Here is a 23,136-nt window from a genome sequence, read left to right as displayed (position 1 = left end):
GATATGTACAGCTTGTGTTTTATTTTGTCCCATAAATACCTTGAAGTAGTTTAGAGTGTTTATATGTCCTAAATGATTTCTGATTTGGAAGGTGACAATACATGTAAGAGTGATGTGTCTTGAAACCAAAACTTGGTTAGGAATGTCCAGTAGAAGGTCAATGATGATTAAGTGTGTCTGTGTCATAAAACACTGCATCTTTTTTTGTACTTTCCATGCTGTCTGACCCACATGTACTGATTTTTCAAAAGCACGCATCGAAGGGAGTGTTCCCTGTGAATTTGCTCTGCAACACTTGCATAATCATTTGCACGTTTTCTGCACGGCTACCTGAATGCCTGGGAACAGGTCCTGGCACTTACGAAAATGAATGAACCTTATTCTTCAGGAGGTGCTTGGTTTCAATGCGCCTATGAAAGTATTGTAAGTTGGAAATGGAAATATTATACTATTAAAGGATCACCAAGTGAAAAGCTAAAACAAAACCCACTCAAATGAGAGGTCATAGCTGCCTTCTTTCTACCCAGGTTTTCTGGACAATACAAAAGAGAGTCCACTGTGACCAGAGAACATGACATCTTGGCCGCATGGGAAGATGTCATCAAAACTCTGTCATGTCGATTTCACAGTGGTTAGACTGTAGAATGCTTGGCTTCTCCAAAGGCTCAGAGGGATGAGCAGCTGTTGTTCTCTCCCAGATAAACTGACATATTCTAGGAGAAACAGTTCTAATTAAACAGAAATTAATTTCCCTTACCTTCTAGCCCATAAAAAAAATAAAAAAGGAAACACTGCTAGGAACATTCAAAATGTGAGAAAAAAAGATAAAATCCATTTTGGATACAGAGATGGCCTCAGTTTCATAGAATACATTTTTCTCCTGCTTTACAAGCAGCAAAAGAACCATTTTGAAAACCTATAGCATATGCAGTGAATTCATACATCTATATTATTGTATTTCTTGAATATATTTGCATAAATGCATTAAAGAAAATGTCAAAGCTTTAATGCATTAGAATTATTTAATATCTGAAGTATCTTGAATGGATTTATACAAAAATACATTAAAGAAAATGTCAAAGCTTTAGTTTATTTAATATCTGAAATCATTTAGCAAACTTACATCCTTGTCATTATTTTTTATTTATTTAGTGTGCTATTTACACATAACAATGCATTTTAGCCACAAGTAGGAGAGCAACAGAGGAATCATGAAATCTATACATAAAACATTAACTATAGTTTTAATTAAATACATTACAGTTTAATTTATATAAAAACTATAATCTCTAGGGGATACAAGGGGTTAAAACTATAGCTCTAATTGTACAGGTAATTTTAATACCTATTTATGTCTCAAAGATAATTAAAACTAAATACAATCTGAAAAACTCACAACAAGTGAGGTATTACAATTGAAAGACTATAGTAATTCTTAAGATTAAAATACATATAAGAAAACATTAAAATCTAAGAAAAATAAGTCTAAATAATTACCTTATTAAGGTTATATAACCAAATCAGAGATTCAAAACTATCATTTACCATGAGGTCACTGGTTATTTTTGTCTGGGTCTCATATAACATTCACTTATTTGATATATTCAACAAATAATATGTGAACTCTCTCTGTGCTCCAGGGAATGTATTCGGCCCTAAGGAAACACTGGAAAAGAAAGCAGACATAGACCCTGCCCTCATAGAGCTTACAGTCTAGTGGGGCAGACAGATGCGAACACAGGAGCCTATAACATAGAATGAGAATTTCTGAGCTGGCGCCTCCCATCCCACGGGAAGCAGCACCCATGCTGAGACCTGTGGGATATGGGGTGAAGAGGGGATAGAAATGGGAAGAGAATTCCAGACAGAGGAGAAGAAAGGGCGAAGACTCCTTAGGTGCAAGGGAACATCGTCTATTCTACAGCTGTGATTCCCAAAGAACCTGAGATACTTGTTGAGCCTGAATGAAATTTTCACCCATCAATGGGAAATTGACAATACAGTGAGTAAATCTTTCCAAAGCTAAAGGTATTCAATTTCAGTAACTGAGTTTAAGGCTACCTTATTTTCTGGCATTAAAATGGCTTCTCTATTATGAAATGACATTGATAGTAGGTGACATATATGAACATATATATCTAGTTATATGTTATATATATTTTATATATGTAAATACATATGATTTTTATATTTATATATAAATATATATGATTTCTTTATAAATGATATGTAGGTATATGTTTTTAGATATATATTTTTATATTTATATATTATATGTAAATATATATATAATATATCATATATGAATAATATAATTCATATATATAATATATAAAATAAATATATATAATTTGCATTTTCTTATCCCTCTACCTGGGATCCTCTTTATATATTTAAACAAAAGACCTTATTTTTAAAATTATTAAAACAAAAGTTACTGATATACTGATGTATAGATTTTACATAAGTCTGAGAATCACTATTGAAAGAATAAACTTCTGAAAGGTGTTGAATACAGTTGAAGGGGAGGGGTGAGGGAGCTATCAAGCGATAAGACTAAGGAGAAAGGCAGGAAATTAGATCATGAAGGGCCATGGAAGAACTTTGTACTTTATCCTATGAGCAATGGAAATGGTTTTAAGCAGGGGAGTGAAACTCTACTGACATTTGTAAAAATCGCTGTGGGATGTTGTATGCAGAATGCATGTTGAATGGGGCAAGACAGCCTGAAGGACGGCCAGTCAGGCTGCACCCTAGTACCCCAGGCAACTGGAGATAACCGCTGGAATTAGGGTCGAATCAATGAGACTGAGTACAAAATCACTTCCAGAGAGATACTTACCAGGATCTGGTGATCTATTATATTGCATAAGGAAAATGAGATAGTCAAGGCTAATGTTCACGTTTTTGACTTGGGAAACTGAATTGATAATTGCGCTAATCATTGAGCTACAGAATGTAATAGAAAGAGCTTTTTGGCAGAGGAAGATAGAGTTAATTTGGGATATGTTGAACTTGAGGTGTCTGTGTTCATGTTTATTAGGGCAACTGTCGACACAGATCTCAAGCATATGCGGGAAAGAGCTAGACTTCAGATATAAAATTTGTAGTTAACCATATGCAGGCAGTAATCAAAACTGCAGATGTGGATGAGATGCCCCAGAGAATGTAGCATAAGGAGACACGAGGGCTTGAGACATATTACAAAAGGGTTGGCAGGAGATGAGCAATGCAGAAGGAAGCCAGAAACAACACAGTTGGGGAGGGGAGCTGAGACACCAAGGTGTTGTGGAAACCAAGGAAAGACCTTTCCAAGGAGGGAGCAGGCGAGTGTCAGGTGCTGCAGTGTCTGTTAAAGGACTGGAGAATACTCATTGAAATTATCAACAAGAAGTTCAGGGCCTTGAGAAGGGCAGTGGAGGGAGCAGGAGCCAGATACGACCTATGAATCTGCAGGCAGGAAGGGACTCTTTCATGCAGCTTGGCCGTGAGAGAGAGGAGAGGAAGGTTCAGTAACTGCCTGAAGATGTGGTTTGAGAAAGTGTTTCTTTTACAAACACAAGAGAGAGTTGCTGATGGACATTGTAGGAGCCACTTGATAGAGAGAATTTGAAGACTTGATGCAAGTGAAGAAAATCAATAGAAATTCAAATACAAAATATTGACTTGCTTAAAAAAAATCATGATGTAACCGAAGGGATGGTTACCAGGTGGAAGAATAGGGGAATGGGTGAAAAGTAATATTGTACTAAATTCGCATGGTGACAAATGATTACTAGAATTAGTAGGACAATCACATTAGAAGGTATAAAAATGTCAAATCACTACATTGTACAGCTGTAACTAATATAACCAATGTAATATTATGTATCAGCTATACTTAAATTTTAAAAATAACAATGCAAAGGTCTTTAAAGGTATAAAGTACAGTATTCTTATAAGAACACAGGATCCTGTTATAAAATTGCTAATGGATTTAAATACACCTAAGGATGTAAAATGATTCCAAGAAATACTCTTAGGGAATCGCATTTAAAAATATTTTTAAAATCACATTTTAAAATATTATTTTTTAAATTATTGCAAGTTTAGCTCTTTCCCATAGAGATCATAATCTTTAAATAATATGTATCTTTGAATAGGTGGTGGGACAGGAAGCTTCTCCATTGAGGCTGGCTGGCAGAGTCGCTGGAGTCCCATGAGTCTTCGGATTTTTAACCGACACAAATGCTTTAATGAGCAAGGGTTCTCTAAATTGAATGGGAAAAAAACAAGCAAAAATAAAAACCAGTATTAGTGGATTGATCTGGCATATATAGATTGTTTTAGAATAACATGAATAGTGTTATTGTGAAAAACATTTATACACATGTCAGCAATTGGTGACTTAAAGTGAACTCAAACTGTATTGAAGCCTTCCAGACCATTCCTCTAGAATGTAAGCTCCAGGAAGGTAGACATTTAGTTTGTCTCTGGGTCAAGGGGATAGCCTGGCTCATAGGGGGTGTTCAACCAGGATCTTTCTCTTTTTTTTTTTTTTGGTCTTTTTCCAAGTGAGAAGAAGGGAGAATAGAGAGACAGACTCCTCCTGCATGCACACTGACCAGGATCCACAGGTCAACCTCCATCTGGGGCTGATGCTTTGCCCATCTGGGGCCATGTTTGCAACCAAGGTATTTTTAGCACCTGAGGCAGAGACTCCACAGAGCCATCCTCAGTGCTCAGGAATGATGTGCTCAAACTAATCAAGCCATAGCTGTGGGAGGGGAAGAGGGAGAAGAAGTAGAGAAGCAGATAGTCGCTTCTCCTTTGTGCTCTGACCAGGAATTGAACACAGGATGTCCACATACTGGGTGGGTGCTCTATTACTGAGCCAAGGCCAACTAGGGTATTTATAAATGAATGAATGAACTTGATTTAAGAGAACAAGTGCTCACATTTCCTCTTACTTATTTTTTTTAAATTGAATATTATAGATATACATTTCTTTACTTTTTCTCTCTTCTACCAGTCTTTCTAATGAATAATCATCCAGGAAACATCTGATGCAAATGTTTCCATATGTCCATGACTCTTAGTTTTGTTTCAGTGTCCTACACTTAAATATTTTATATTTAAAAAAAAAATCTATTGCCCTGGTCAGTTTGCTCAGTGGTAGAGCGTCCCTGGTGTGTGGAAGTCCTGGGTTCTATTCCTGGTCAGGACACACAGAAGTGCCCACCTGCTTCTCCACCCCCCCCCCTCATCCTTCTCTCTTTCATTCTCTCCCCCCTCTCCTCTTCCACACATACACACAGTCATGGTTTGATGGTTTCAGCAAGTTGTCCCCAGGCACCGAGGATGGCACCATGACCCCACCTCAGGTGCAAAAATAGCTCAGTTGGTGAGTGACAGAGCAGCGACCCCAGATGGGCAGACCATCACCCTGCAGGGGGCTTTCTGGATGGATCCTGGTTGGGCCGCATGCGGGAGTCTGTTTCTGTGCCTCCCCGCCTTCGCTTAATAATAAAAATAATAATAAATGTATTAAGGTTAAATATAAGAATTAGTGTTTATTTTCCCCCCTTACTTTATCTATATTGCAGTTAGAGTATTGGCACATTATCTCAGCGATGCGAGCTAGTGACAGGACAGCATAGCACACCGGCTCAGCCATAGGCTTTGGACGTGGTCAGATTGGATTAAAATCTTGCCTCTCCGTTTAGTATTTGTGTGATGTTGGACGAGTTACTTAACCTCTGTGAACTCAGTATTCTCATCTGTGAAATGTGGATAAAAGTAGGACCTAGCTCATAGGGTTGTTTGAAGATCAAACAAATTTATTCATGTAAAATATTAGTAAAGTGCTTAGTATGCTTTCACCATTCAATAATGTGAACTATCACTCAATTCAAAAGTAAAAGACATCACATTTCTGTTACGTTTGAGATGATAAACAATTAAATGATCTTTATTATAAAAAATAAAAACAATGTTTTTTAGAAACTATTGAGGCAAAATAATTGTTACCGAAATAGGCAGAATGAACTATTTTATTTTCTTCCTCAACAAAGATGTTGCCTTCTGTATATCTGGAGGAATCCTGACATCCAGTGGTTGACCATACACATAGCAATCAACTGACACTGGTTGCAATAATGTATGACTGAAACAACCCAAAACCGTCCTCTTATTTTTAGTTGGATTGCCTTTCTGAAGTTATAAGAATTGATCATAATTTCTTAAGATAAACACATAAAAAATTAATTACCAATTAGAAGCAAAATCTGATCTATGACAGGAAGCATAGTGGTATTGGAGAAAGAGCCATGTTTTGAAAGGAGACAGACAAGGGTTGGAATTCTTGCTTTGTTACTGTCTCTGGCTACAACTTTGGAAAATTAATTTGTCTAAGCTTTAGGGGTTTTGCCGTTACAATCTCCAAAACGTTTTAACCTTTTCGTTGTAAAATGAAATATAGATAGAGCAACTGAACAAATGTAGAGTTTCTTAAGTTATTAGAAGTGATTATTAGGTCAACATCTTTAATGACCTCCCGTGTCATAAATAAAAGACCTTCCCCAGCCGTCCCAGAATTCCATCTGCAATCCATCCCAAGCTCCGTCCGTGTACTCCCCTCCGTAAGGACCACTGTTCTGACTTTCACAGGAATCACTCCTTTAGAGCATCACCATCTCAGTGTGCTATCCCTATACTACAGAATGGACAATATTTTTACTTTGACATGTCTATTTTTATTTTTTCTTATAATTAATATATATGGGATTTGATTGTGATTCTTTTTTTTAATGTTTATTTTATTGATTTTAGATGAAGGGGGAGAGAGAGAGAGAGAGAGAGAGAGAGAGAGGAACATCGATCTGTTCCTGTGTGTGCCCTGACCAGGGATTGAACTGGCAACCTCTGCACTTCGGGACCACAGTGCTCTAACCAACTGAGCTATCTGGTCAGGACTGTGATGCTTTTCTGTTGCTCATTTTTATGTAAATTTTGTTGTTTTGAATTTCTGGAAGGAAGTTAAGTTCAAGATAGCTCTTTTAAGTTAACAGAGGTTCCTATTCTTGTGCTTTCTTGCAATGACCCAGAATATGGTGTCTTGCTCTGAGGCTTCCAGCTTTGTTGGCCACCTCACTGATGTGGCCCACTCTCATCTCTGTCCTGCTTCTTCCTTTCGACTTTACTCCCAGTGTGGCCTCCATTCAGAGAGGGAGGCCTGACAGCTTAGTTTCATGAACTCATAGGGACTGTTTTGTAATTCCCCTTAGCCTTGGTTTTTTATTGATAAAAATTAGCATGATAATACAGGTTGTGAGGGCTTCATGTTTCACATCTACAGTTCATACTTTAGACAAACTTACCATGTAATAAAGATAATATAAAAACCCTAATATTGTAGTTTTTAGACTCGCTAAATTTATTAAGTGTTTTTAGTGTTTTGAATAGTATTCTAAGCATCTTACAAGCATCATGTCTTTAAATGCCCACAACAACCTTGGTTCTTTTTCATAAAATAAAAAATTCTTTTCTCCTCAATAAAAGGAGAGTGACACAATGAGTTGTGGTTTGTTTACATGAAAATATTAGCCCTGAATGATATATAGAACCCCGCAATTCTACTCTGAGACAGGGCCAGAATTTCATTCCATTCTAGGTCCATCTGACCCCAGAGGTCAATTTCTAGGCTTCCAATCTCCTCAGATTCTTTAAGATTCCAGTTATTTTCCTGTAAAGTCTCTTCTATTGTAGAACTCATTCCAGGGGAAATCACTCTAGGAAAATCCAAGCTTACTTCCAAATGTGCATTGGGTTGAACCATCACTCCTTCTCACCATGGTCTCCATCTTTCCCACAAAATTCAGATGAATTGATTTAATATAGAGGTTTTGATTGAAACTGAATGTTTAAGTGAAAACCACTTTATCACTGATATTTCCTTTTATAGAACTTTATACTAACAAATTTGGTACGTGAATCAGCTCAACATTTTAAGTTTCAGCTTGTTGAGTGAAAAATATAATAAACCTAATTTACATAAAATTTGCCTGATCCTAAAGAATCAGTTGAAGTTTTGCTATTTCATTCAAGGCTAATTTAGGTTTACTAAGAGTGCCAGAATATATAAAGGTAATGTAAAGTTCTGTGATGCCTCTTTAGGCTCCATAAATTAAATTGGTGTGCAAGCAGGCTTTGGAACCTATTTTTTCAAGGCCCTGGCTGGTTGGCTCAGTGGTAGACTGTTGGCTCAGCATGTGGATATCTGGGGTACGATTCCTGGTCAGGGCACACAGGAGAAGCACCCATCTGCTTCTTCCCCCTTCCCCCTTGGCTTCTCTCTCTCTCTCCTCCTTCTGTAGCCATGGCCTGATTGGAGCGAGTTGGCCCTGGGCACTGAGGATGGCTCCATGGCTTTTGCCTCAGGCACTAAGAAGAGCTCAGTTACTGAGCAACATAGCAATACCCCAGATGGGCAGAGCATCACCCCCTAGTGGGCTTGCCAGGTTGATCCCAGTCGTGGTGCATGCAGGAATCTGTCTCTGCCTCCCCTCTTCTCACTGAATAAAAAATAAAATAAAATAAAATAAAATAAACCTATTTTTTCAAACCCATATTTTGAAAGAGAAAAATCTCTCCAGTCTATTATTTTTTTTCTGGTTTCTATGCATTGTTGAAGTGATGTTAGCTGCAATTTTATTGAAACATTTGTAATATAATTCACTTTTATGATTATAACTAAACTTTAACCTGGAGAAGACAGAGTAGCCTGCCTATAATATAAACTTCTGATGAAAAGACTGTCAATAAACACTTGAGAGAGAGTATAGCAGAAAGGATAATTCTAATTCACACCATTCATTCACTCAATAGTTATTGGGTATCTACCACTTACTAGGAATTATGCCTAGCCTTAAGCATACAAAAATAAACCAAACTGATCGCTGCCCATATGGGGATGACAGTCTACATACTTTATGATATTATAGAAGTTGATTTTTAAAAATGGAGTTCTTGTTAGAATGTTAATATAGTTATAACATTACCCACAATATGATTAAAGAGTTGGAAAGTATCAAAAAAGCTAGAAATAAGTATCTTAAACTATATGGAATGTTGAGGATGGTTCTAAGAAACATAATTCTGAAAATAGAGTGCAGCACTGAAAAAGTATCAAAGATGACATAAAAAAAGTTCTCCTACAAACATTTTTTCATTTAAAAAAATTGTGGGCAAAACTTGTTTTTACCTAGTATTCGACGGATTTCCGGCCATTCTCTCTGTAGTTCAAGTGCTGACTTCAGTTTAGAGCACAAAGGGATGTAATCCATGTAATCTATTAACACACGGATAACGCTGCCCACCAAGTGCTTCATCCAAGGGACTGTAATAAACTCACAGAACTGAGAGAATTGAAAAAATTTAATTCAGTAGCACTTTTATATGCCATATACAGAAACACTAGATTTTGTTATCAAAACTGTCTTTGTCTCTTTACAGGAAATAAACAGTCCCTTCTTGTAAGGAGCAAATAACAACAACAACAACAACAACAACAAATTGTTGCTTGTTTCTCTGAAGTCATGGTCCTGGAGTTAAGTGCATGGCTCAGATGTGATTATAGCCAACAAAATATGGAAGAATCGTGACCCTCCTATGATTCTCCGTCCATGCTGCTAATCACAATATTCCACCAAATAAGCTTATTATTAATCGCATACATTTTCACATTCTTTTTTTTTTTTTTTTTTTTTTTTTGTATTTTTCTGAAGTTGGAAACAGGGAGGCAGTCAGACAGACTCCCGCATGCACCCGACCGGAATCCACCCGGCATGCCCACCAGGGGGCGATGCTCTGCCCATCTGAGGCATTGCTCTGTTGCAACCAGAACTATTCTAGCACCTGAGGCAGAAGCCATGGAGCCATCCTCAGTGCCCAGGCCAACTTTGCTCCAATGGAGCCTTGGCGGTGGAACGGGAAGAGAGAGACAGAGAGGAAGGAGAGGGGGAGGAATGGAGAAGCAGATGGGCACTTCTCCTGTGTCCCCTGGCTGGGAATTGAACCCAGGACTCCTGCATGCCAGGCCGATGCTCTACCACTGAGCCAACTGGCCAGGGCCCATTTTCACATTCTTCTTCATTCAGTTTCCAACCCAAGAAAAACAAACATCTCTTTGGTGCCTAGTTTTACACTTATATCCCCATACTATTGCCAACAAAAATTTGAGAATGAGAAAAATATAGAAGAGTTGCTTTTTCTCTTCTTGTTACACCTGTAAATGAGTCAAAGTTGGGATGATGACCCAACGTGCAGAACAAAAGGATGTAGGCAACTCACCGGGTTATCCTTTATTACACAAGACGTCCAGCCCGGCAGGACCTCTTCCTCTATCTCTGACCACACAAACGAATTCCCAAAGATGTCCCCGTGCAGGCACTCAAAGCACAGCTCCACCTGATAGCCGTTATTCAGCAAGAGCCTCAGCATTACCTCATCGTTCAGGGCATACTGAATGGCACTGGGAAAGCGAGTGTCATTCACATGCATAAAATAACAATTGACGTTAGCTCCATGGGAGAGAAGCAGCAGGACAATTTCATGGTTATTGGCTCTCACTGCCACCAGCAGACAGTTGAGGGGATCTAAGTTGGGGTCTGCACCTGCATTCAAGAGGACTTCTGTGCAGTGGATATCGTTATTAGAAACAGCAAAATATAGCGCAGTCTTCCTCTCATCGTCATAGCTCTCGGAAATGTGGTCAGCAAGCAGAGCATTGACATCAAAGCCATTTTCAATGAGCAGTTCGAGGCACTGGACATTTTGCCCATCTGCTGCTGAGTGAATTGGTGTCAGCCCACTTTTCTGGATTGCGTTCTTGGATGTTACTGGGATAAGATACTTCAGTGCACTAAAATAAAATTTAAAAAAATAATAATAATAAAATAAATATGGTAGGAAAACAGTCAAGAAATCAATTAAAACAGCTTTCTCATGAAATAATTAATGCAATTTGTTTAGTTTCCTTTACTTTGGCTAGATGACCACATTCCTTTACTTTGTCCATCGACTTGCTATTTAGTTTAGTGTAATTTAGTTTAGTTTTTATTAACATCCCATTCTAAATATTCCTGGAGATCATCTAGGATCTTATGTTTGGTCCAAGAATTTTGGTTCCTCAAGAATCCTCCCCATCTTCCAATTCTTTGAAAAACATAATATGTATAATCAACCAATGCTATTTAATGAAAAATATAAAAGAAAAGTAAGTCATCTGATGCCATAGAGAAACATTTCATACTCTTGACCATTAGTGACCTTGAACATCACTTAGTGCAACTGTTTCATTTAAGAGAACAGCAATATGAAGTCTGAAGATGTGAAATGACTTGTCCAAGGTCACACAGACATGGAACAAGTATTAGAATTTAGGCCTCTTGAATTCTCATTCATTACTTCTCTTTCACTATCCATGCTTTAACATTGGCCATGTATATCCTGTCTGCTTCAATATAACTTGAAATTGAATTATTAGCCGTAAGATGATCCTTTATTATTTCATCAACCTTATGTCAGTCCAACTGAGATAACCAACCACAGCTTATGTTTCCAAGAACTGTGGCAATAAGCACATATCTATCAACAATTGAATCTAGAACACAAAATAAATGCACAAGAGGCAGAGAAACAGACTCATAGATACAGAAAATATTTTGACTTGATGGGAGGAGGGTTATGGGGTATGTGGAAAAGGTAAAGGAATTAAGAAATACAAATTGGTTGTTACAGAATAGTCATGGGGAAGTAAAGTAAAGCATAGGGAATATAGTCAATAATATTCTGAGAACTATGTGTGGTGTTAGATGGGTTTGAGACTTATCAGGATAACCACTTAGCAAGTTATATAATGTCTAATCACCAGGTTGTACTCCTAAAGCTAATATGATATTGTATGTCAATTATAATTTTTAAAAAAAGGAACTTGTGATAGTTGTAAATTTCACACCTGACTAACCAACTAGACGTGTATGAGAGCCACCAGCAAGGATAACTTGATCTCTTGTGCCTAATTCAGAGGTATCATGTGTGAATTTATGAACACTGGGAACAAATCCAGGTAAACTTTAACAACATGTCACCTAGCGTCAATTATGTCATTGGCCATTTAGCTAATGTGGCCACTGAAGGGGACAGAGTCTAAGTATTTCAAAGTTTTTGAATTTATCAAATATATTTAATTGTCTAAACCCAACTTCTCATGGCCAGTGGTTTAATATAATGATTATAGACTTCTATTGATGTGCCAATTGTGGCATGATCTGTGATTTAAAAATCTATGAAACATTTTTTTTTGGAATAAAGGAATCATTATAAGATGAGACTTTTCTACTCAATAATATAGTTGACATTATATCAATACTATAATAACCATACACATTGTTACATACGTGGAGTAATACTGATAGTATTTTCACAAATTTTGATTCTTTGCAAAGGGTAAAAAACTTAGAAACTCTGTAGTCTTTTTAAACTACCCTTAAAAAAACAGGAAGGCATATTTGAGGGGCTTGTGAAGAATTCTCATGTGTAACTTCCTTCTAAAAGAATAACTCTTCATTGTAAAAGTGGTATACAGTCAATGTGGAAATTTTATAAAGTACAAAAATATGATGTGTCTTGGTGTGGGCCTCTTTTGGAGATGGGTGAAAAAGATAAAGCAATAAAAAAGTACAAATTGACAGGTATAAAAATAGTCATTGGATGTAAATTACAGTATAGGAAACATAGTCAATAATATTATAGTAACTATGTATGATGTCAGATGGGTACTAAACTTATCAGGGTGAGCACTTATGTCTAAACACTATGATGTACATCTCAAATATAATGTATGTCAACTGTAATTATTTTTAATTTTTAAAAATAAAAATATAAAAAGAAGGGGGAAATCAGATGAATGTTTAGAAGAACAACACTTTTGAACATTTGTCTATTTCTTTTTTGGATTTAGGGCAGTGGTCTCCAACCTTTTTTGGGCCATGGACCGGTTTAATGTCACAAAATATTTTCACGGACCGACCTTTAGGGTGGGATGGATTAATGTATCACGTGACCAAGACAAGCGTCAAGAGTGAGTCTTAGACGGATGTAACAGAGGGAATCTGGTCATTTTTAAAAAATAAAACATCGTCCAGACTTAAATATAAATAAAATGGAAATAATGTAAGTTATTTATTCTTTCTCTGCGGACAGGTACCAAATGGCCCATGGACCGCTACCGGTCCACGGCCCGGAGGTTGGGGACCACTGATTTAGGGTATCCCATAGAGAGACTTGTGATTACACTGTATATGCAATCTTGTATATTTAACTTAAAATGATCATGCTATGATTTATTACTCACAGATAATGTCCCTCGTAGGCAGCCCGGTGTATAGGAAGATGCCCAGCTCTGTTAGGTACATTTCCGCTTCCTCCATATTCCAGCAGGAGAGAAATGCAATCAGGATTGCCCCCTCCTGCTGCCTCAAACAGCACCGATGCCCCATCATCGGCCAAAGCAAACACATCGCCCCCTGGCAGGAAAACACATGGCACAGTGAGAACTGGATGGATTGTCAAGATAGGGCTTCTTAATAATAGCTTGTTGTTTTCCTTTCTGGTTAAGACTTGAAATGAAAACTATAGCGTTGGGAAATCTATGTTCTTGCCTGACTGGTGGTGGTGCAGTGAATAGAGCATAGACCTGGAATGCTGAGGTTCTTTTGGGTTCAAAACCTCCAGATGGCTGGCTTGAGCACAGGCTTGGGGGGTTGAGCACAGGATCATCAAAATGTCCACAAAGGTCACTGGCTTGAGGCCCAAGGTCACTGGCTTGAAGCCCAAGGTTGCTGGCTTGAGCTAAGGGTCACTGGCTCTGCTTGAGCTCCCTGATCAAAGCACATATGAAAAGTAATCAATGAGCAAATTAAGTGAAGCAACTACTACTTAATACTTCTCATTTCTCTCTCCTCCCTCCCTCTCCCTTCCTATCTCTTTCTCTCTCTCTCAAAAAAAATCTATGTTCTCAATATTTGTAATAAACAATGATGCAGCATGTTTCATTTTATTAGAAAACCTTTGCATCACTAGAACACCTGAGAAATTAGTCAATTTCTAGAATAAGTCAATTTCTGTAATAGATAAATACTCCCAGGAAAGGGAGGATAGTGAGACTTTTAAGTTTTAAGACCACAGTAAAGAGTCTATTTTATTTCAAGAAATATTTATCAACTGTTTTCCATGTGTAAACACTGAGTGTGACTCAAGGGAAGGTCCTAAGATGAGAAAATATATTTTAAGAAACTCAAAGGAGAAATAAAACAGAATAGCATCAGAGATCACAAACTGTAACAATCACAGGCCATCAGGACTAGTGGCACAGTGAGGGGAGAGAGGTCTGCTGTTGACTGTGGGAGCTGGGGGCAAGCTATTTACTGCTGTGAAACTCCATCTCATCTAACTAGGCTGATACAGTTTGTATCATAAAATTTATTTTTCTTTAATGGTCTTATTTATTGATTTTTAGGGAGAGGAGAGAGAGAGAGAGAGAGAGAGAGAGAGAGAGAAGAGTAGGGGAGGATTGGGTAGCACCAATTCAAAGTAATTGTCTCTCCTAAGTGCCTTGACCCAGCAAGGCCACTGCTTAGAACCAGCAAGCCCGGCACTCCAGGTCCACACTCCATGCACTGAGCCACCATAGGTCAGGCATCATAGAACTTATTTAATATTTAAATGAGGCTGCACTTTGGGAGCCTCAAGAATGTTAGTCTTTTCCCCATAGATGCTCCTTGGTTATCAGTGGTCCTAACCTTTATTTACAGATGAGGAAAGTGGGAACGCAATGTTTCAGTACCTAGGCTCGGGACAGACAATGAGTAGGTAGCGGAAACTAGTTTTCAGAATTTGGTTTCTTAATTCCTGGTTCTGTAGTTATATAAAGCCGTTGGTGGTTTCAAAGGAGGGGCAATATCACGATCTGTTGGGAAGAATTAGGGCAGGTTTTAGGGAGAAGGTGTCTCAAGAAATTGATTTTGAATCACATTGGACGGAAGTCCAGACGAAGGCAAAGACCTGACCCAAACCTGGCAGCAGGAATGGGAGGGATGTTTGGGAGTACTGTCATCTAATTTGGGTGGAGTGCAGGATGGCAGGTTGAAAGCAGTGAGGGATACACTGGATACAGCAATTCGGGGTGATGCCTCGGGACTTGTGTATGACTCGGGGGGCAGTGGGGAGCCACTGAGGATTTTTTGAGTAATTGCAGCTGTCTTTTAGGCTGAGAAGCTGAGAACAGTATGCAATAAGTCTTTGCCAACTGGGAAACTAGAAACCTGGAGAACAGTTAAGAACTGATCACATTGGTCCAGAGGAGATGTGAGGGGCCTGCAGGATGCAAAGCAGAGGGCCTGCCAAGGTGAACAGGTGAGTGAGACACTAGCACTCGGCCATTGGCTGGATTTGGAAAGGAAGGTGATGGAAGACTTAGAGGTAAATCTAAGCTTTCAATCTTGGATGAGAGGAATTATTAAATCAAAAGTGTGAAAGAAGAGGAATTCTGTTTAGGAGAAGATGAGTGTGAGGGCCTGGTGAGCCATGGATGTGAAAATTAGGCTGTCCGTAGGGAGAGCGATCAGGGCTGGGCATGCAGATTTGCAGGTAACCATGGACAGGATTTAACTGAATTGTGGAAGAGGGGGTTACTGAGTAGGTTATTGAGAGCTGGGGACCAAAGCCTGATGCCCAGTTACATTCAGGAAGGGATGAAATGCCAGTAAGGAATGGAAGAAAGGAAGTCCGACAGGCAAAAGGAAAGGCAAGCCCGTGCGATGCCTTGAACGCACCTTTGTGGATTAGGTGTTCCAGCACATCGCAGTGGCCATACTCAGCAGCGACACCTAGTGGTGTGACGCCAAACCCGTCTCTCAGGTGGACGTCGCCACCGTGCCTCAGGAGCAGAGCTATGAGGTCTTTGCGGCCTTGTTTGGCTGCTTCGTGCATTGCCGACCATCGCTTGACACAGGGCTGGTCAAGGCTGGTGTTGTGTTTGAGCAGAACAGACACCATGTCATAGGAGCCTTCTTTTACAGCTTGAAGATGATTTTTAAAAGAACAATCAGTGGTAGGCATGTTAACAGGAATATCTTAGATGGTATTATAAGTTACCAAATTTAATATCGAAAGAGATATTAGCTACTCTCTTCTACAAGAGACTATACTATTTTTTATATGCCTTACATTTCTTATATCCACACTTCTATTGTGGAATTTAAGCATGCAAGATAATACTGCCTTTGCTTTAAGACCCTGAGCTGAAGAGGTTCAAGAGTTTCATGTAAAACAGTACACACTGCTCAGATAAGATGTTGTATATAATCTTTTTACATTTTAATTTCTTCATTAACAAAATAAAAATAACCTCCTCTTTGGGGTTGTATAAATGAAATAGTGTATGTAAAATCTTTAGCATTTACTAGGAGCTCAGTAAATGATAACTCTTATTATTATTAACATCATTTTATCATTTCTAGGATCCTGGAGCCACAAGTACAAATAGCTTTATCAAGTTTTTCCCACTTCTAGAAAGAATTTTATTTTCCCCACCAAGGATAGCAGTGCAAAATGAACTTCTCTTTCCTGCTTTCTTAATGGGCGTTCCACTATAAGAATGTTTAGAATTTAAGGAGGTTGGTTGTTCTAAACAGATGAAGTCTATGGCAGCGAATCGATTGCAACAGTAGAAGCTTACTAAATCAGCTGTCTCTCCCCCTGTCTGCTTGACTCTGGTAATTGAAATTAACTGTTAAAAGTGTTTTCCCCCTTTCAATTAATAACAGATGTCCCCATCTTAGATATAAAGATTTCTAAAAGATGTAATGCAGTTTCTCTTATCAATAAATAAAATCTTATTAAGAAACAACAGGATGTACGCTACTCCCTGCAGAGGGAGATAAATACAGTTTCATTCATTGACTCATTCAGTACATGCTGGCTCTATGAAAGGCCCCGTGGTCAACAGGAAAAAACAGATGTGGTTCTCCCTTGTGGAACTTTAGAGCTTAGGGACGAAGCCCATCCTGTTTGATGTTGGAAGAGAGACTCAGAGTCCTGGCCTTCACCGGGACAGGCAGGAAGAGACATAGGGCCCCAGAGAACATCCTGGGCACCCAGGAGGCTGAATGCAGAAAGGCTCCAAGGCCAAGGCTAGGGAAGAGGCTCTAAAAGGTATAAAAAGAGGACGAAGACAAACTCTGCCCACCACCTTCAGAAGCAGGCAAGCCATCACTGCCACGAGATTTCAGTTTTTCTCCTACTCACTGTCTAAATCGAGGTCTGTTGACAAATGCCTTTCTCTGAATGACCCATCTGCCACGGGCCACTCTAATTACAGTGAATGACCTCATCCTAGCTGGTGTTATTGCAGAGCAAACATCAATAAGGTAAACGAACTAAGAGGTGTATCCTCATTTCTCTTCTTGCTCCTATTGCATGTTTTCCTTTTGCCTGACTCAGAGAATAGAGTGTGCACAGAGCTTCATATTCCTTCATGAAAACAACAGCATATATAAGCCATATCCTACTTAACGTAGTTTTCTTTTTTAAAGAATAAACCTTTTCAATATAATTTTTTGGAAAGAACATATTTGATCTTCCAGAAAAGTAATAACACAAATTGTGGAGAGCCCCCACAAGGACATTCTTATCCAATAAATGGCCAAAATATTGAAAACTAGTAAGTCACTGTGTTTGTATAACAAAAGTACAGATTAAATAATTTATGAAGTAAAAATACACATATATACCCTAAATAATGACACTTTAGGAAACCAAGTTTCAGTTGCAGAGTTAGGGAATTAGAATTTTCCATAGTTTTTAGCTACTTGGAACACTTTAAAGTAGGCTGGTACTAAGACTATACTTTCAGTGATCATTTCTATAGTTTGTTACTTGAGATAAAGTAGGCTGGTGCTTTTTATTTTAAATTTTTGTCACTTTGTGGGTATTTGTGTTTTGCTCAGGTAATTTCTTCACATCACTTGTCAGCAGTGAATTATTTGCTCACTCACATGACATACAAATAGAGAAGACGTTTCTGAGGCATCTTGACAGGAATTGGAAGACAGAAAGAGACGTTGGAGTAAAGAAAATATATGTTGTTTTGTGAGAAGGAAAATGTCTGAAGTAAAATTAACTGGTTGCTTCTGTACCCTAGGCTCCAGTGGCCCAGACAATCTGTGGCTATCTGATTAGGGAAAGGTGACACCAACTTCAGAGGGTGGGAAGAAAGGGAGTTTAAGTGAAAAAAAAAAAACCCTTTAATAAGTGTCAGATCACCACAAATCAGATATCTACCACTTAGCAAGTAACTATATACACTGAAGTACCATCATAAGGGCCCAATGGCTGATGGGAAAGGAGAGTCCTAGAGGGACCAAACATGGTGGTTTTTTTGGTCATCTAAGGTTCTCCATAAATAAATACAATGATGATGGCATTGGGTTAAGAGAAATAAAATTGGCGTTGCTCAGAAAAATAAAAACAGCAGTTTTTTTTCTTTTCTCTCCTTCCTGCGTTAATGGACAGTGAGTAGAAAATTTCAAGTAGCCCATAGCTTCAAGAAGAAAACTGAAATGTTTCTGTTGAGAAATCAGCTGACAGTCTTATGAGAACTCCCTTGTAGGGAACTGTCCTTCTCTTGCTGCTTTTTAAGATTTTCTCTTTGTCTTTAATCTTTGCCTTTTTAATTACGATGTGTCTTGGTGTGTGCCTATTTGGTATCTTCTTGACTGGGACTCTCTGTGCTTTCTGAACTTGTGAGACTTCTTCCATCACCTGGTTAAGGAAGTTTTCAACAATTATTTATTCGAACAAGTTCTCTATCCCTTGCTCACTCTCTTCTCTTTCTGGTATTCCTATTGTGCATATATTGCTATGCTTAATGTTGTCCCAGAGGTCCCTTTGACTTTCCTCAACTTTTTAAAAATTTTCTTTTCTTTTTGATGCTCTGCTTGGGTTCTTAATGTTATCTTGTTCTCTGAATAACTGATTTGATCTTCTGCTTCATCTAACCTGTGTTGATTTCTTCTAGTATATTCTTTATTTGGGATATTGTGTTCTTTATTTCTGACTGGTTCTTTTTTATGGTTTATATGTCACTTTTAATGATTACTATCTCTTTGTTTAAGTTCTTACTGAGATCATCCATTTTTCCCCTAAGGTCCTTGAAAACTGTTATAACCATTGTTTTAAACTCTGTGTCTGGTATCTTGGTTGCTTCTATTTCATCTATTTCTTTTTCTGAGGATTTCTCTTATTTTTTCATTTGGGGCATATTTCTTTGTCTCCTCTGGCCTCTAAGCAAACATATTCCAGATATTGGGGTGATGCAGGCAAACCTCATAGGTGGGGCAGACCCTTCTTTCCCCTCCCAGGCAACAGCCTCTAGGCTGGGGAGATATGCACTGAAGGTCCCAGCTCTGAGTAGCATCATGATCTCTTCATGGGACTGAGCTTAGCCAGGCAGAGTCCCAGCTGCTGGAAAGACAAGTCTAATGAGTCTCCCATTGAGGAATAGGACAGGCTGAGCTCACAGAGGAGAAAGCAGTGGTTCCTCTCTTCCCCAATGGTGCAGACCAATTACCCAGCACCAGCCCATCTAATTTCCAGAAAAAGTCTTCCCAGGAGATGCATTCTGAAAACCCCAGCTCTGTACACACTTTAATCCTCCTGTGGGACTGAATTCAGCAAGCCAGGGCCACAGGGAGTAGCAGGGCAGATCACGTGATTCAACAGGTGGGGGTCAGGGGTGCTGATTGTGCAACTGAGGTGAGGAAGAATGGTCCCCTTTCCAAAGCTACACAGTTCAATCACTGTCCGAGTCTCTGCCAAGAGCTTCTCCTGAAAAAGAGTGCCCCTAACGTCACTGCTGCATGCAACCCACAGACCCCTCTGCAAGACCCAAGCATGGCACATGGTATCACCAGGAGCTGGGGGATAGGGCAGTGCTCTCCCTAGGCAGAACAACAGAAATGCTCAACCTTGGGAATACGGCATCTGGGTCTCTAGCACACTCCCTTCTCTCCCAGGAGGACTGACTTCCCCCTGATTTTCATCACCAGATGCTATCTGGGCTCCTCGTCCCATCTCTGTTGCTCTGGGTTGGGAATCCCTGCATGGGGTTGAGACCCTACGCTCCTGGGGGAGGGCACTTTGTAGCTGAGCTATCCCTCTAGCTTCAGTGCCACACATGGGTTGGGGGAGGCAGCCCTTTCCATGTCTCCGCCCTTCTTAGCAGTCTCTGTGCAGCTTCTGTAAATCCTCAGATATAATATTTCAGTTCAGCTAGACTTCAGTTGGTCATTCAGATTGATTGCGCTATAATTTAGCTGTAAATCCAGTTTGGCACGAGGAGCAGGTTAGTGTAGCTTCCACCTATTTTGCAGCCAACTTGGCATCTCCACCATTTGGTTTTTAAAATATATTATTTCCAAAGGTTAATTCTATTTTGACTCTGATAACTCAATGATCAAGTTCCTTTCTCACACTTCAGATACTGCTTGAGGACAGAAACCAACAGATGAAACTTTGAAATGCATACAAATGTTTAATGCTCTGAGCACTGGCTAGCTAGCTCAGTTGGTTAGAGCATTGTCCTGATACGCCATGATTGTGGGTCCGATCCCTGGTCAGGGCACGTACAGGAATCAACCAATGAATGCCTAAATAAGTGGAATAACAAATCAATGTTTCTCTCTCTTTCTCTTTCTCTGTTCCCTTTCCTCTTTCTCTAAGATCAATAAACATTTTTTAAATGCTTAATGCTGTTTTGAGCTTCAAACATTAAAAAAATTAAAAGAAGCAAAACACAAAACAAAACACAGATGAGTGACAATCATGACTTCTTTGTCCCTTAAGAAATAAGTGAGTTGAGAATAGTAAGTGGAGACTAATTCTATGTTTGCAAAGTGAGATGGTATACAAACTCTGGAAAAGTGCGTCTTTTTAAAGAAGACGAAATCGAAGGCTATCTATAGAAACAACAGCTACATGGTTGTCGTTGCAGATACTCCATGGTATATGCCTTTTCAAAAATAATACAGACCACTTTCACAGTGCTGCATCAGCCCATGGGAGAATCTTCTAGTTAGAGCTTTAGTGCCAGCTCAGGAGAAAAACTCTGGCTTATTTATGAAAAGCACCATGTTATGGTGACAAAAAGGCTAATTAATATGTATAGAGACAGCTTTCTGTTCTTCTGTACTCATGTTTCCTCTTTTCCTTTTAGCAACAGAAACTCCAAGTTGTAGCTGGTCACAGTCTATCCAGGTAGAGTCTACAGATCCAGGCCTGCCTTGTACCAAAGTGTGGCTATGTGGCAAATTCTGTGCTAATGAATGGAAATGCCATGTGCAATGTCAAGGTTGTCTTCTTAAAGGCGAAGACGCTTTCCTAAGACTGTGCCTTTCCTCCTCCTGCTGGCTGGGAAATGGTGACATTTGACAGTTCTGTGTAACGGTGGCCAAGCCACCCTGTCATCCTGGGGCCACACACTCTGAAACATTGTGTGCGAGAGCAATAAATGTCTTTTTTTTTTAAGTCATTGCTATTTGTTTACTTTGTGTATCTGTGTTTGCTTTTTGTTACAAAAGCATTGCTAGTGCTCTAACTATAATATTAGATTTTCTAATTGAATCTGCATTTAGGGAGGCCGAAAGTTCTGACATAGGGGACGAGTAAGCAAGCAGGAATCAGATCAGAATGACCCAGACTGTGGTGACCTTATATATTTAACAAGTTTCGTCCAGGGCAGAAAGCCTTCCCCATTATCCTCCTCTGTCTGCTGACGACCCCTTTGCATCCTCCAAGACACAACTCAAGAGCGACCATCTCTTTGAAAGCTTTGCAAATCTAGTGCTTTCTTATTTCCCTAATTTACTTTGAGGACACACCGTTCTTACAGTATTTGTAACACAAATTTCCTATATAAGTTACTGCTAGCTCTCCTACTGGGCTTCTGGAGGGGAAGAAGACTGTTCCATTCATCTTTATATAAGTGCTGCCCAGCGCAGCACCTGACTCAGTGTAACTTCTCAAAAACTGTTAGTTGCATTGATGTTGTTGAATTAATGTTGTCGAATGTAAATATTTTATTAATGGTCATGACTTGTCTAAGTTTTCTGTTCACAGTGCTCAGGTTGTTTTTATAATTCTAGTGATTTCTCTGTGAACAGGAGCTGTGAGAGTGTTAACTAGCTATGACCACAGCTCATGGTGCTTTATTCGCTTTCCTTGTGATTGCTGATGAATTATCTTAGGTCTTCTCCTCTTGCCTTGCACATGTGCACACACACACACACACACACACACACACACCATATAATGACTCTTCTCTCCTGAGCATCTATCATGTGGCAGGGGTTTAGAATATTTACTTTAATTTTTATAACAATTCTGCATGATAGGTAGTATAGTTTCCATTTGTACATGAGGGAGCTGTCTCTCGTAACTGCAATCTCATAGCTGGCACTTAAATTCAACTAATAATAGTACACTATGTATTGAAAAGTTGGTAAGAAAGCAGATCTTAAAAGCACTCATCATAGGAAAATATTTGTAGCTCTATGAGGTAACATAAATAAAATAAACTTATTGTAGTAATCATTTTACAATATACACATAAACAACTCATGTTATACATGTTAAACCAATACAATGTTATATGTCAATTATATCTCTATAAAACTGGGAGAAAATAAATTCACAACTCTCAGATGCCAAAGCCCAAATTCTTAGTCCACAATCCCATGTCCCTAAGAGAAAGATGTTATCTCTGGTCATTTGTAGGTAGTAACTAACATCTGCTTCTGCAAACAGACCTGCCAATTTTTTTTGTCACCAAACAGCAGAATACACAAGATTGACAAGAAGCTGACAAATGACACCTTTAGGTTTATCATTGTTTCTTTGCTGTGTTATGTGGTGAACCCCTTATCGGTGCCCAGGGCTGCATCGGAGTACTTGGAATCTGCTGACTCCACTTCCTTCCTGGTTGGCATCATTGTTCTGATGGGGACCTGGAGTCCTGCTTTGGAATCCCTTTTCTGCCTC

General features: G+C 39.0%; 1 protein-coding gene across 3 annotated transcripts in view; it reads right to left on the bottom strand.

Annotated features, from left to right (window-relative positions):
• Positions 1-2,357: 2,357 nt before the first annotated feature.
• ASB15 (ankyrin repeat and SOCS box containing 15) overlaps positions 2,358-23,136 on the bottom strand; it is a 36,464-nt gene continuing 15,685 nt past the window's right edge. For 2 of the 3 annotated variants that reach the window (XM_066262204.1, XM_066262205.1), the window contains 5 exons: positions 15,873-16,118; positions 13,394-13,565; positions 10,330-10,900; positions 9,242-9,395; positions 2,358-4,250 (listed from right to left, as the gene is read on the bottom strand). In XM_066262204.1, the coding sequence (XP_066118301.1) occupies positions 4,078-4,250; positions 9,242-9,395; positions 10,330-10,900; positions 13,394-13,565; positions 15,873-16,118 (1,316 nt within the window). In that variant the 3' untranslated portion in view covers positions 2,358-4,077. The remainder of the gene's footprint in view (positions 4,251-9,241; positions 9,396-10,329; positions 10,901-13,393; positions 13,566-15,872; positions 16,119-23,136) is intronic. The other variant, XM_066262206.1, reaches the window with a different exon arrangement.

Source organism: Saccopteryx bilineata, chromosome 2 (assembly GCF_036850765.1).
Source record: "Saccopteryx bilineata isolate mSacBil1 chromosome 2, mSacBil1_pri_phased_curated, whole genome shotgun sequence".
In the NCBI taxonomy this organism is placed as follows: domain Eukaryota; kingdom Metazoa; phylum Chordata; class Mammalia; order Chiroptera; family Emballonuridae; genus Saccopteryx; species Saccopteryx bilineata.
This window is presented reverse-complemented; position numbering and strand designations above follow the sequence as displayed.